Genomic DNA, 12,296 nt, shown 5'->3' on the forward strand with positions numbered 1-12,296 from the left:
CAGATTCAATAGTACGTTTCAAATCAAGATCAGTCAGCTAATGAGGAACTAACACACAAGAAAACAGAATGGATATAGAAATGAATCCATTGGCAAGAATGAATCCTCACAGTCTAACCAATTCAAGTATGCAGTCAAGATAAGCGCTTTATCATCAAAACTCATTGAGGGTCAAGGCATTTAGAGTTCACATTCCAGCATCACAATCTCAAGTCCTCAACTATCCAGATAAAGAGCCCAAATACACGTTCAAAGAATATCATGGGGCACAGGAAGCAATCACACCAATCTAGTCAAATCGTATTTTTGGTATTTTTTCAGCAATATACGATTTTTTTTTAGGAAAGCAATGAAACTAAGCTATGAAAAACAGACTAACTAAACTCACTACACTAAAAAGCAATAAAGGGAGGGGGTGTACTTACAGCAAATCTCCCCCCAAGCTGAACTCGAGAATGATCTCATTGCAGCAAGAGGGAAAAAGAGAGGACTCACGTCTCGTCATCAGACATCTTAGCAGTAAAACCGCTACCAGAAGTACCTGCAGCACCAAAAACAGCATTGCCAACAGTACCCTCCCCACATGGTAGATGGGGTAGAGTGCGTGGCGCATGTCGGACTCCATGGTGGTCAACCGTATGTCCAGGGTGGTCAGGTGGGTCTGAATGGTGGTCTGACCGAGCTCAAGACGGCCCATCTGTGAGGTAAGGGACTGCTGTCCCTGCTCAATGCGGGTAAGGGCATCCATCATAGGGTCTACAGGAGTGGAGGAAGAGGCTTCCTCCGCGAACTGCCTATCGTAGGTCCTCAAAGGTCATCTGGCAATAGGCTCCTGACCCCGCAAAGGAAGTAGGTATGAACCTACACCAGCCTCAAGGCGGGTCTGGGCACGGTCGGGAAGAAAGATGAACTCCTTCTTGGCAATGTACCACCTAAACTTATTGGCCGATTGGGCAGTTATCCACTTGGCATTGATCATATAATCGATGTCAATCTTTGCAGGGCCAGCTACTGCATTATTGATCTAACACCCCCAAATTTCTCTCTTTTTGAAGCGTATATTTTAATATAAAATACTTGAGAAACTTGAGAGTATTACCGCAACATGATAACGTTAAAGGCTAAAAATACTAACTACTAATTTAACAATGCAGCGGAATTAATAATAATAACTTCTCTTTATTGATAAATAAAAATTATTGTTTCAACTATGACAAAGGGAAATATAAAAATAATAACTACTAAACTAAGCTATGTATTACTCCTCTCCCCCATACGAAGTATGCATCAATCAACCTGTAAAATCGGCTCACCAAAAGGGTCATCACAGGGACAAAGCCATAAAACAAATAAACAAAATGCGTGTCAGTAAAAATACTGAGTAAATATATATGCGGAAATTTAAATACTTTATTAAATTAAAATTTTGAAATATTTAATTTCAAAAACCTTCATTGGATACTTAATAATACTTGTATAATATAAAGTATATAACCTTGATAAAAACTACTTTTCCTTGCCTAGGTACCTTTCCTAAAGTGTTCACACCCCCCAAGTTTAGTATTCCTTAATGAGTCTATTACGAGGGGAACTACCTTGTCCACATGACTTATATAAAAAATACATGGGTAAATTATCATAGCTATTGTTCCTGTTAATAAATAACAAGTCGTGGCCTCTTTATAACTGTGATCATAAAAGATCATATATCTAATAAAAATCTTTCGGAAATAATCCTCCTTAAAAATAATAATAATTTTTACAAAACTTTAGCCAAAGGCATAAATAGAAACCATTGGCTCTTGAAATTAATGATAACCATAAAAAGGTAGGTGTTGCAAAATATGTTGCTTACCAATGCTAATGTACTATATGAGACTTTAAACCATATAAGAGTATGGGAGTTGATAACACATGCGGCTAGTATTAAATTAGAACATTATGTAAAAATTACCAGCAAACATAGTTGGACACCTATATGTACTCGGCTATGTCGTGCAACTAAAAATTTGGTTTAAAACACGTATATATCTAAATTAACTTGACCTTAAAACCTAATATGATTTTAAAACGTTTATAACATGAGTATATAAAACTCATAAAGTTTTTAACAAGACTCATAAATATGTATTTCAATCTAAAATAATAACCCTAAACATGATACTACGCAAGCAGAACAACATTCACAGATCTACATAAGGTAGGCTAAGAGGAAGAGAGAGTTTAAACTTGATAAAATAGATTTATTTCTCAAATTTGGTGTGAAGAATATGATGGGTAGAGACCCCTATTTATACTAGTTGACACATAGAATCGGAATAGGATTAGGAAACTAAAAGATATATTTTTAGAGTAAAGATTATTAATTTTAGCTAGGATACACTATCTTTATGATCATATAGCTAAAATAGAGGAATATTCCACAAGATAAATAGTCTAGATGCTTAATTAACCAAAAGATAAGAAGGAACAAAGTAACCAAATTTGATAAACATAGACTTAGCTTCTGGCGGTGAGTTGCCGTCAAAACTTTTTTTTTTTTTCTCTTTTTATAAAATCCTTTTTCCTTAAATTTTTTTTTCTTTTTGCAAACCTTTTTGCAATGGTTATTAAAATATTTTTAATTTTATTTTGAACAAACCACTTGAATATAAAACTTAGGAAAGTTAGGTCCAAAATTCATTTGGGCTAAAATTTATTTTGAATACCCAAAATCTTTTTTATAAAAGCCTTTCTAATAAATAATAAGCCTTTTTAGTAAATAAAACCTTTTTAAAAAATTAAAACTTTTATAAAAATATAAATGATAACTTACTAAAAATACGGAGTATTACAAACTACCCCCTTAAAAGAAGTTCCGTCCTTGAAACTTGATGAAACTTGCAGCAAGCAAGTAAAAATATAGCAATTAATTTACATATACCAAAATTTTCCTATTAAAGTAAGTTCGCTTACTTGATAACTCATAAAGTAAGTAAAAATTAGGTCAAAAATAGTGTTTTAAGTTAAAAGTGCGAAACTCTATCGCATTCTACTCCCCTTAAAAGAAGTTACGCCACCGTAACTCGCTAAGGCTTAAAACTTTATTGAAAATTATTTACCAACTTTGTAATACAACAATATAAGAATCTTTGCTGGAAATGTAATAATAAAACCACTAGAGAGATAAGACTTTCAAAAATATCGTTCAAATTTTGAAAAAATATAACCTCTATTTCAAGGTATTCGAAATAATTGCCTTCAATAATAAATCAACACAGTAAAGAAAGTATTTGAATAAGTACAAAAGATAGTTTATGACAAACTAAAAAGTTTATACAATTTGAGTAGGAAAATTTTCCAAATTCTTGAAATAATAAAGAATTACATACTGATACTAAAGACAAGTTATGTAGGAAAACTATTTGAGCAAATACTAATATATTATCAAAATAATATAATATAGTGGGAATAGAAGAACTTTATAAAACCTTTCGTAAGCTTTACTCGAAAATACAATATTCAAATAGCTTTTTCCTTTTGTTTGTAAAATACGTTTGCTTTCTCCTCAAAAATGTCTCACAATGAATATCATAAAAAATTACCCTTGATCCTACTTTATTACAAATCGAAATCAAATCAATTCATCACTATTCACAAGCAAAACTTGTTAGTATATATACTAGCACCAAAAAAAACTTGAAGAAAAATAAACTTCCTTACTTAGGTCCTCAAAACAAAAACTCCTCGAAATTGATCTTCAAATTTTTTGTTAATGTACCATAATTAATATTCTCTCAAAAATAGACAGTAGTCAACTAGGACTTGAGATAGTAAATAAACAATCTTTTCCTGAAAATTCATACAATCTTCATTTCAATAAAATCAACTCCTTCACGTAATATAAACTCAATGCTTAAATCCATAATATAACAACGACTATTTTTCCAAAGTCAATTACCTTGATTGACTAGTTCTTCCCTTTTCTCCTTTATTAAGCTCCAGATTTCTCCCAGAATATATTTCTTTTATTAGAGTCACTTATTTCAATAAGTGATATACCTAATTCTTATAATCACTCTATCTTTCATATTGCCAAAACAACAATTATACGCTATCATTCAAGCAGAAGTTTAAGACTACTCCCAAAAAATAATACTCCTCTTGACATTCAATAATCTCCAAAATCAACTTAGAATACATTTATAGAATTCTAGTATCTTACTTCACCTTTATAACAAAAATGATCTAAAGGAACCTGCTAAAGTTTCAAATATGGTTTTACTTCGAACTTTCTTTGCTTAACTATAACAATGATAACTCCTTTGCGATTCAGCATAGGGGAAAATTCCTTAATTAAATCCAATTTAATTCAAATATGGTATCTCATATACCTATAAGGTCCTCATAATATTCCTCATTTTGTCACCTTTCAAAGGTTATCTCTATATCATTGCTAAAATGATGTTGATTATATCCATAAATAAAATATATAACTTATCTAAATCTTAATAATTCCTCCAAGCTGGTATAAACCATTGACCTCCTACTTGTTCCACAAAAGTAATAATTTCTCTTCCTTACTCATGTCATAAACATTAAAGATCATCCAACTACATAAAACTTCAAATAACTAATTTCACAATTCTTAGCACATAATATAATGTATTGCCTTCTTCACTCCTACTAAAACAAATAACTACTAAACTTCTTTCCTTCAAAGGAATAAACTAGAACAATTTTCACCTTTAATGAATCTCAAATAGTCAACTTGGCTTACTTTGTACTTGATGTGTCTATTTTATATAGAATTTTACCCCGTCCCTCATGAATTATTGGTGTTAATTGCGCTCTTCGGAGCCCTTTTTAGTACTAATGCGTGTCTTGTAGTGTGTTTGTGTTTTCAGATTGATTATTGTAGGAATAACCATATTTTGGTGCATTTCCTAATCTTTGATATCACTAACATGAGACAAGAAGTCGGGACGTTTCAAAAATCTCGCATTAGGCTAAAAATCTGGTAACCGCCCGACCGGGCGACATCTGCCCCTGCTGGTCGGGCAAGTTTCAGTTAACCAGAAATCAAAAGCTGAAGGAGTCCAACAGAAATGTACTCTCGCGCCCGACCGGCTGAAATCCGCCTGGGCTGGTCGGGCGATTTCTACTTAGCCAAAATCCGAGAATTAAGAAGCCATGAGAAATTCACTTGCGGGTTCCGATCGGGCGAAATCCGCCCGGGTCGGTCGGGCGAGGCGAAGAATTCCATGAAAATGCTGCTGAAAGGCCCCCGGTCAGGCGCGACGAAGAATCATTGAACCTGACGACCGCCCGGTCGGGCGGAATCCGCCTGGGCCGGTCGGGCGAAACGATTTCTGGGTTGTTTTGAGCGCGTGTTGCGCCAGAATTATGAGACATATATATATATATATATATATATATAATATATATATATATATATATATATATATATATATATATATATATATATAATATATATACTTATTTTCTTAGAGTTAAAAACTATGCTTTATATTATTAGAGAATACACTACTATTTTTTAGAGAGTTATTAGGGTACTCCATTGTTGAACATCGATTCCTACTACTTTGATTTCTTCAAGTAAAGACTAAGTTTTCTTAATCTCTTCCTTTCCTTCATTATTATTATGTCTTTCAATTTGTTTATTATTTGCTTTGTTAATTATTTCAATCATGAGTGAGTAGTCTTATAATTTAGGGTTAAGTTAAACCCTAGTGATGGTTAATACATGAATTCCTCCATTAATCCCAAGTTTATGTGATCAATTGTTCTTGTTTGATTGAATTGTTCTTATGTTCATTATCATACTAGAGATAGATGATTTTGAGTTTGATTCCTTATATCTTGTTTTCAATGGGAATTGAATCTAGATGGATTTGTTGATTTTAATCAATAGTATGAATATCTCTATGGGAATAAGTAGATAGGATTACTAGGAATTTAATTGTGATGCTATGTTTAATGTCTCTTTCTTGCATGATTCCGTGGGAATAGGTTTGATTGCTTGTTTAGAGTAGCCATTGGTACTCGGGAGAGATCTTTGGTAGTTTTATGGTGCATTACTCCTCTTGAATCCTTGATTATGTTTATTGGGATGAGAATTATTCATGTATTGGTCATGCTAGTGGTGATACTTAATTCTAGATGTTTTTATTAATTGATTATACCTTGTGTGTTCCTAGTAATTATCTTAGTTTAGCATTAGTCTTAATTCAACACCCTTTTCATCATTGTTTGTCACTTGTTTAGTTAATTTGAGTCAAGTTACCTAGTATTTGATATTATTTGTCCCTGTGGATTCGACCTTGACTTGCCCTGCTACATAGTTAGGAGGTTAGTTAGGAAATTACTTTTGTTAGGTGCGCGACACGCCTATATATTTGGCGCGTTGCCGGGGACTAACGTATTAGATTAGTTTATCTTTGATTTATTTAGCTAAACTGTCTTTGTTCGATCACTGTCACTCTATTTGCTGTTTGATCTCTTTTCTTTCATTCTTTTTGTTGCATGCGTGCGCACTCGTAGCAAGGGTTCACAAGATCAAATTACTCTTGATCGCGAGATCATGGCTACAACAAGGAGATTAGGAGGTCAACGGAGAAAACAACAACAAAAAGCAACAATGGGGGACGAAGCACCACCAAAGTCTCTACGGGAATATGCGATGCCCGATGAGACCACCACCACCATTATTCGACCAACAACCGCTGCCACACATTTCGAGCTCAAGCCACAGTTCATCCAGTTTATCTCACAGGACTCATATGCGGGAACACCCAAAGAGAGTCCTACTGATCATTTGGCTAATTTCTTAGAAAAATGCAATACATTGAAATTAACAAGTTTTGATGATTAATTTGGTATTGTGCTTTTTCTTTTTCTCTCAGGGACGAAGCAAAGGAATGGTTTAAAGAAGAAGAAGTGAGGAAGATTGCCACATGGCCAGAATTGAAGAAGGCTTTTCTTTACAAGTTCTTCCCTCCTATGAGAACTTCCAAGTTCAGAAAGAGATATCTGGCTTTCAACAACATGAATTGGAGTCTCTTTATGAAGCATGGCAGAGATACAAGGCTTTGCAAAGGCAGTGTCCACACCATGGCATTCCTGAGTGGCTACTGATTCAAACCTTTTACAATGGTCTGAAGCATGAAGTTCGAAGTTCTATTGATGCCGCATCTGGCGGTACTTTCATGGCTAAAACTCCAGAAGCTGCGAAGAATTGTTGGATGATATGGCTGCCAACAATTACTTGAATGACTGGAGTGTGTCTCGTGGACCCCCTAAAAAGGGAGGTAAGTATGAGGTTGATGCTATTGCTACTTTAACTAACACTGTGCAAGTTTTGGCAGCTAAAGTTGATCAGTTGAGTAGCGGACCAGTAGCACCTATTTGTGAGATTTGTGAAGTGCAAGGTCATCATTTAATGAGTGTCAATACAATACCATGGGAGCGGGAACTGAGCAAGCCAATGCCCTCCTAAACACAAAACAAGGCCACAAAACAACCCATACTCAAACACATATAACCCAGGTTGGAAGATCACCCAAATTTCTCCTACAAAAATAACCAACCTCAACCTCCACACACCAACTACTCCCACCACCTGGTTTCCAACAAAGCCACCATTTAACCTTCATCATCATCCTCTCGACCCAACCTTGAGACTATCATGGAGAATTTAGCTTCCTCTCAGGCAAAGCAAGTTGAATACCAAGCCAAACAGAATGAATTCTTCAACAATTCTCTCCAACAAATCACTGCTCATAATAAATTGATGGAGATCAGATGACCCAACTGCCCAACAAATAAGCCACCTCTCTAAACCTTCAGGCCAACTTCCTGGGCAAACTGAACCAAATCCTAAGGGGCAATCAATGCCATTTCATTGAGGAGCGGTAAAGAACTGCAAGAGCCTACAAGGAGGTAACTGAGCAAAAAGAAATGCAAAGAGGTTATAGAGTTGAGTGAGGAAGTTCAAGGAAGACGGTTTGGAAGATGAAGCTAAGAAGACTGAGAAGGAGGAACCCACTGTCATTCCTAGGAACCATACAAGCCACCTGTTCCATTCCCTCAAAGATTGGCACAGGCAAAACTTGAAAAGAAATATGGGAAGTTCCTTGACATCTTGAAGAAGCTACACATCAACATACCTTTCTTGGATGCCATATCTGAGATGCCTTCCTACCGAGTTTTTGAAAGACATGCTCTCTAACAAACGGAAAATTGAAGAGAATGTCACTGTTTCACTAACGCTGAGTGTAGTGCTATTTTGCAGAATAAGCTTCCAGAAAAGCTAGGAGATCCGGGCAGCTATTCTATTCCTGTCAAGCTTGGAGATATTGCTATCAAGAATGCTTTGTGTGATCTTGGGGCTAGTGTTAGTCTCATGCCTCTATCTATCTGCGAGCAACTCAACATGGGCGAACTAAAACCACACGCATCTCTCTACAACTAGCTGACAGGACAGTGAAGTTTCCACTTGGTATCCTTGAAGATGTTCCTCTTCGAGTGGGTAAATTCTTTATTCCCTGTGATTTTGTCATCATGGAGATGAAAGAAGATGCACAAGTTCCCATCATTCTTGGGAGACCCTTTTTGGCCACTGCTGGAGCCATTATTGACATGAAAAGGGTAGATCACCTTTGAAGTAGGTGATGAGAAGATGGAGTACACACTCACAAACTCCATGACTTCTCCTTCTATGGGAGAAACTGTTTATAGAGTGGATGCTCTAGATGAGGTGATAGAAGCCACAACCTTCAATTTGCAACTTGATGATTCGCTACAAACGGTCTTGATGGGTAGTGCTGATGAGGAAGATTGGGAAACTAAGGAATACAAGAGACTTCTAGAGGAGACACGAGCCATTGAATCTGAAAAGCCTCTCAAAGAGTTGTTGCATTCAGAGGAAACTAAGGAGAGTACTACGCCTCCTAAGGTAGACTAAAACCTCTCCCTCTACTTTGAAATATATTCTGGGTCCCAATGATACTACCCTATTATTGTTAATGCTGAGCTTGATGACATTCAAATTGAAAAACTTGCTGTTGTTTTGAGGAAATATAAGAATGTCATTGGGTACACCATTGATGATATTAAGGGTATTAATCCCTCATTTTGCATGCACAAAATCATTCTTGAGGACGAACATGCTTCTTCTATAGAATCTCAACGACGACTTAATCCAAATATGATGGAAGTAGTCAAGAAAGAGGTTCTTAAATTGCTTGATGCAGGTATAATCTACCCTATCTCAGATAGTAAGTGGGTTAGCCCTGTTCAAGTAGTCCCTAAGAAAGGAGGTATGACCGTTGTCAAGAATGATAAGGGTGAGCAAGTTCCCACTAGAACTGTGACAGGGTGGCGCATGTGTATTGATTATAGAAGATTGAATAAGGCCACCCGAAAATATCATTTTCCCGTCCCCTTCATTGATCAGATGTTAGAAAGATTGGCAAAACATTCATTTTTCTGTTGGTTGGATGGATACTCTGGTTTTTTCCAAATTCCTATTTATCCAAGTGACCAGGAAAAGACTACTTTACATGTCCTTATGGCACCTTTGCATATCGAAGGATGCCATTGGATTTGTAATGCTCCTGCCACTTTTCAGCGTTGCATGATGGCAATTTTCTCCAGTCTTATTGAGAACTCTATGGAAGTGTTTATGGATGACTTTCCGTCTATGGAACATCTTTTGATATTTGCCTTGCTAATTTACAAAAGGTGCTCCATAGATGAAGAAGTTAATTTATTCTCAACTGGGAAAAATGTCATTTCATGGTGCAACAAGGAGTCGTTCGGGTCATATTGTTTCTCATGGGGCATTGAAGTCGACAAAGCAAAAATAGAGGTCATTGAGCGTTTACCACCTCCTAACTCTGTCAAAGGAGTAAGGAGTTTTCTTGGTCATGCGGGATTCTACCGCCGCTTCATAAAAGATTTTTCCAAAATTGCTCGACCTCTAACTGAGCTTTTAGGCAAAGATGTCCCTTTGTGTTTACTGATGCTTGTACTGAGGCTTTTCACAGGTTAAAAGCGGCTCTTATTTCTCTCCTATAATTAATCGCCTGACTGGAATCTCCCTTTCGAGATTATGTGCGATGCTAGTGACTATGCAGTGGGAGCAGTATTGGGTCAGAGGGAGGATGGTAAACTTCATGCCATCTACTATACAAGCAAGACTCTTACTCCGGCCCAGATGAACTATGCCACAACTGAGAAGGAATTGTTAGCAGTGGTATCTGCGATGGAGAAATTTCGGTCCTATCTGGTGGGGTCGAAGGTGATAATTCACACTGATCATGCGGCTCTTAAATATTTGATGAGCAAGAAGGATGCTAAGCCCCGTTTGATTCGGTGGATCTTGTTGTTACAAGAGTTTGACTTGGAGATTCGAGACAAGAAGGGTGCTGAGAATGTTGTTGCAGATCACCTTTCTCGAATTGTTATGGATGTCGAAGGTGATGCGGCTCTACCAATTGATGATACTTTTCCTGATGAGCAGCTTCTAGCTTTAGCCACTGCAGAGATCCCATGGTACGCTGACATAGCCAACTACTTGGCTAGTGATACTATTCATCGCAACAAAAGAAGAAATTTTTAAAAGATGTGATGAGGTACTTTTAGGATGATTCTTTCCCGTACAAGTCTTGTACGGATGGGGTGATTAGAAGGTGTATTCCTGGAAATGAGATATCTACTATTATATCTCATTGTCATGATTTACCTTGTGGAGGCCATGCTAGTACTAATAAAACTACACGAAAATTCTTCAATGTGTTTTATTGGCCTACTTTTCAAGGTTTCATCATTATGTGCATTCTGTGACGCTGTCAAAGACGGGAATCTTTCCCGTCGGAATGAGATGCCTCTCACACTATTCTTGAAGTGGAGATATTTGATGTGTGGGGTGTAGATTTCATGGGTCCGTTCCCTTCCTCTTATGGGAACAAGTATATTCTGGTTGCTGTGGACTATGTCTCCAAATGGGTGGAGGCTCTTGCTTCTCATGCTCGTGTGGTTAGTAGATTCTTCAAGAAAACTATCTTTCCTCGTTTTGGCATTCCACGGGTTTTGATTAGTGATGGAGGTAAGCATTTTCTGGAAAATAAATTTGAAGCTATGCTTAAGAAGTATGGTGTGCATCACAGAGTGAGACTTTTATATCATCCACAAACTAGTGGCCAAGTAGTGGAGGTTTCCAACCGTGAGATCAAAATTATCTTGGAAAAGACGGTTGCGAGAACACGAAAAGATTGGGCTGCTAAAGTTGATGATGCATTATGGGCTTACAAGACAGCATTCAAGACCCCTATAGGGACCACCCCCTATCGTCTTGTTTATAAGAAAGCCTGTCATCTCCCTGTTGAGTTAGAGCATCGTGCATTCTAGGCTATTAAGAGCCTCAATTTCGACTCTCAAACGGTGGGTGAGAAGAGACTCCTTCAACTTACTGAGCTTGATGAGCTTCGTCTTGATGCTTATGAGAGCTCTAGATTGTACAAGGAGAAAGCTAAGAGATGGCATGACAAAGGCATTGTGGGACGAGAGTTCAAGGAAGGAGATTTGGTTCTTCTTTTTAATTCTCGTCTGAAGCTATTCCCTGGTAAACTTCGTTCGCGGTAGTCAGGTCCATTCAAGGTTTATAAGATTTTTCCTTATGGTTCAATGGAGCTTTGGAACCGTCAAGATGGCACTTTCAAGGTCAATGGCCACAGATTGAAGCATTAACAAGCTGGAGATCCTGTTGCTGAGAGAGTTGACATCATACTCTCCATCCCTTCAATATTTGGTATGACTGTTGGGGGGAGAGGAAGAAACCCGAAACCTTTTTGCTAGGCCTCCTTTGACAAGGTCTAACTGGTGTTAGACCACCAAACTGCCAACACCTGCATATCAAGTCTGTTCATCATCCCAGCATTCGCTTCCTTTTGAAATTCTTTGGCAGGAGGTGGGAACCCAACACATCTAGGACTGAGGAACTCAGTGCTCTTGGCACTTATTTATGGCCCACCACCATGACCACGGAGTTCGATCTTGCGTATGCCTTTATGCATCATTTGCATAAGATTTCCACGACTTACCCCACCTTCGAGGAGGACGGCAGTGTCCGTTCCTCTGTACCTATTGTTTTTGGGGGATTAGTCACCCATATAGCATGTCATTTTGGCTATGTTGAGAATCGGGCCAATGTTGTTCCTGAGGCTACTTACCTCGACGTTGACCACTTCCTCTGCGCTCGGTACATTGTCCCTACCGGTAGGCATTATAGGTGA

General features: G+C 37.4%; 1 protein-coding gene and 1 non-coding gene across 2 annotated transcripts; one reads left to right on the forward strand and one right to left on the reverse strand.

Annotated features, from left to right (window-relative positions):
• Window positions 1–7,014: 7,014 nt before the first annotated feature.
• LOC125495393 (small nucleolar RNA R71) lies at window positions 7,015–7,120 on the reverse strand. The gene has a single exon (XR_007272030.2). It is a non-coding gene; the product is annotated as a small nucleolar RNA R71 (small nucleolar RNA).
• A 3,821-nt stretch (window positions 7,121–10,941) lies between these two features.
• LOC130590482 (uncharacterized) lies at window positions 10,942–12,296 on the forward strand. Its single transcript, XM_057392932.1, has 3 exons — window positions 10,942–11,358; window positions 11,413–11,642; window positions 11,969–12,296. Exons 1-3 carry the CDS (start codon window positions 10,942–10,944, stop codon window positions 12,294–12,296), a joined length of 975 nt encoding a protein of 324 aa, XP_057248915.1.

This window comes from Beta vulgaris, chromosome 2, assembly GCF_026745355.1.
Source record: "Beta vulgaris subsp. vulgaris cultivar EL10 chromosome 2, EL10.2, whole genome shotgun sequence".
In the NCBI taxonomy this organism is placed as follows: domain Eukaryota; kingdom Viridiplantae; phylum Streptophyta; class Magnoliopsida; order Caryophyllales; family Amaranthaceae; genus Beta; species Beta vulgaris.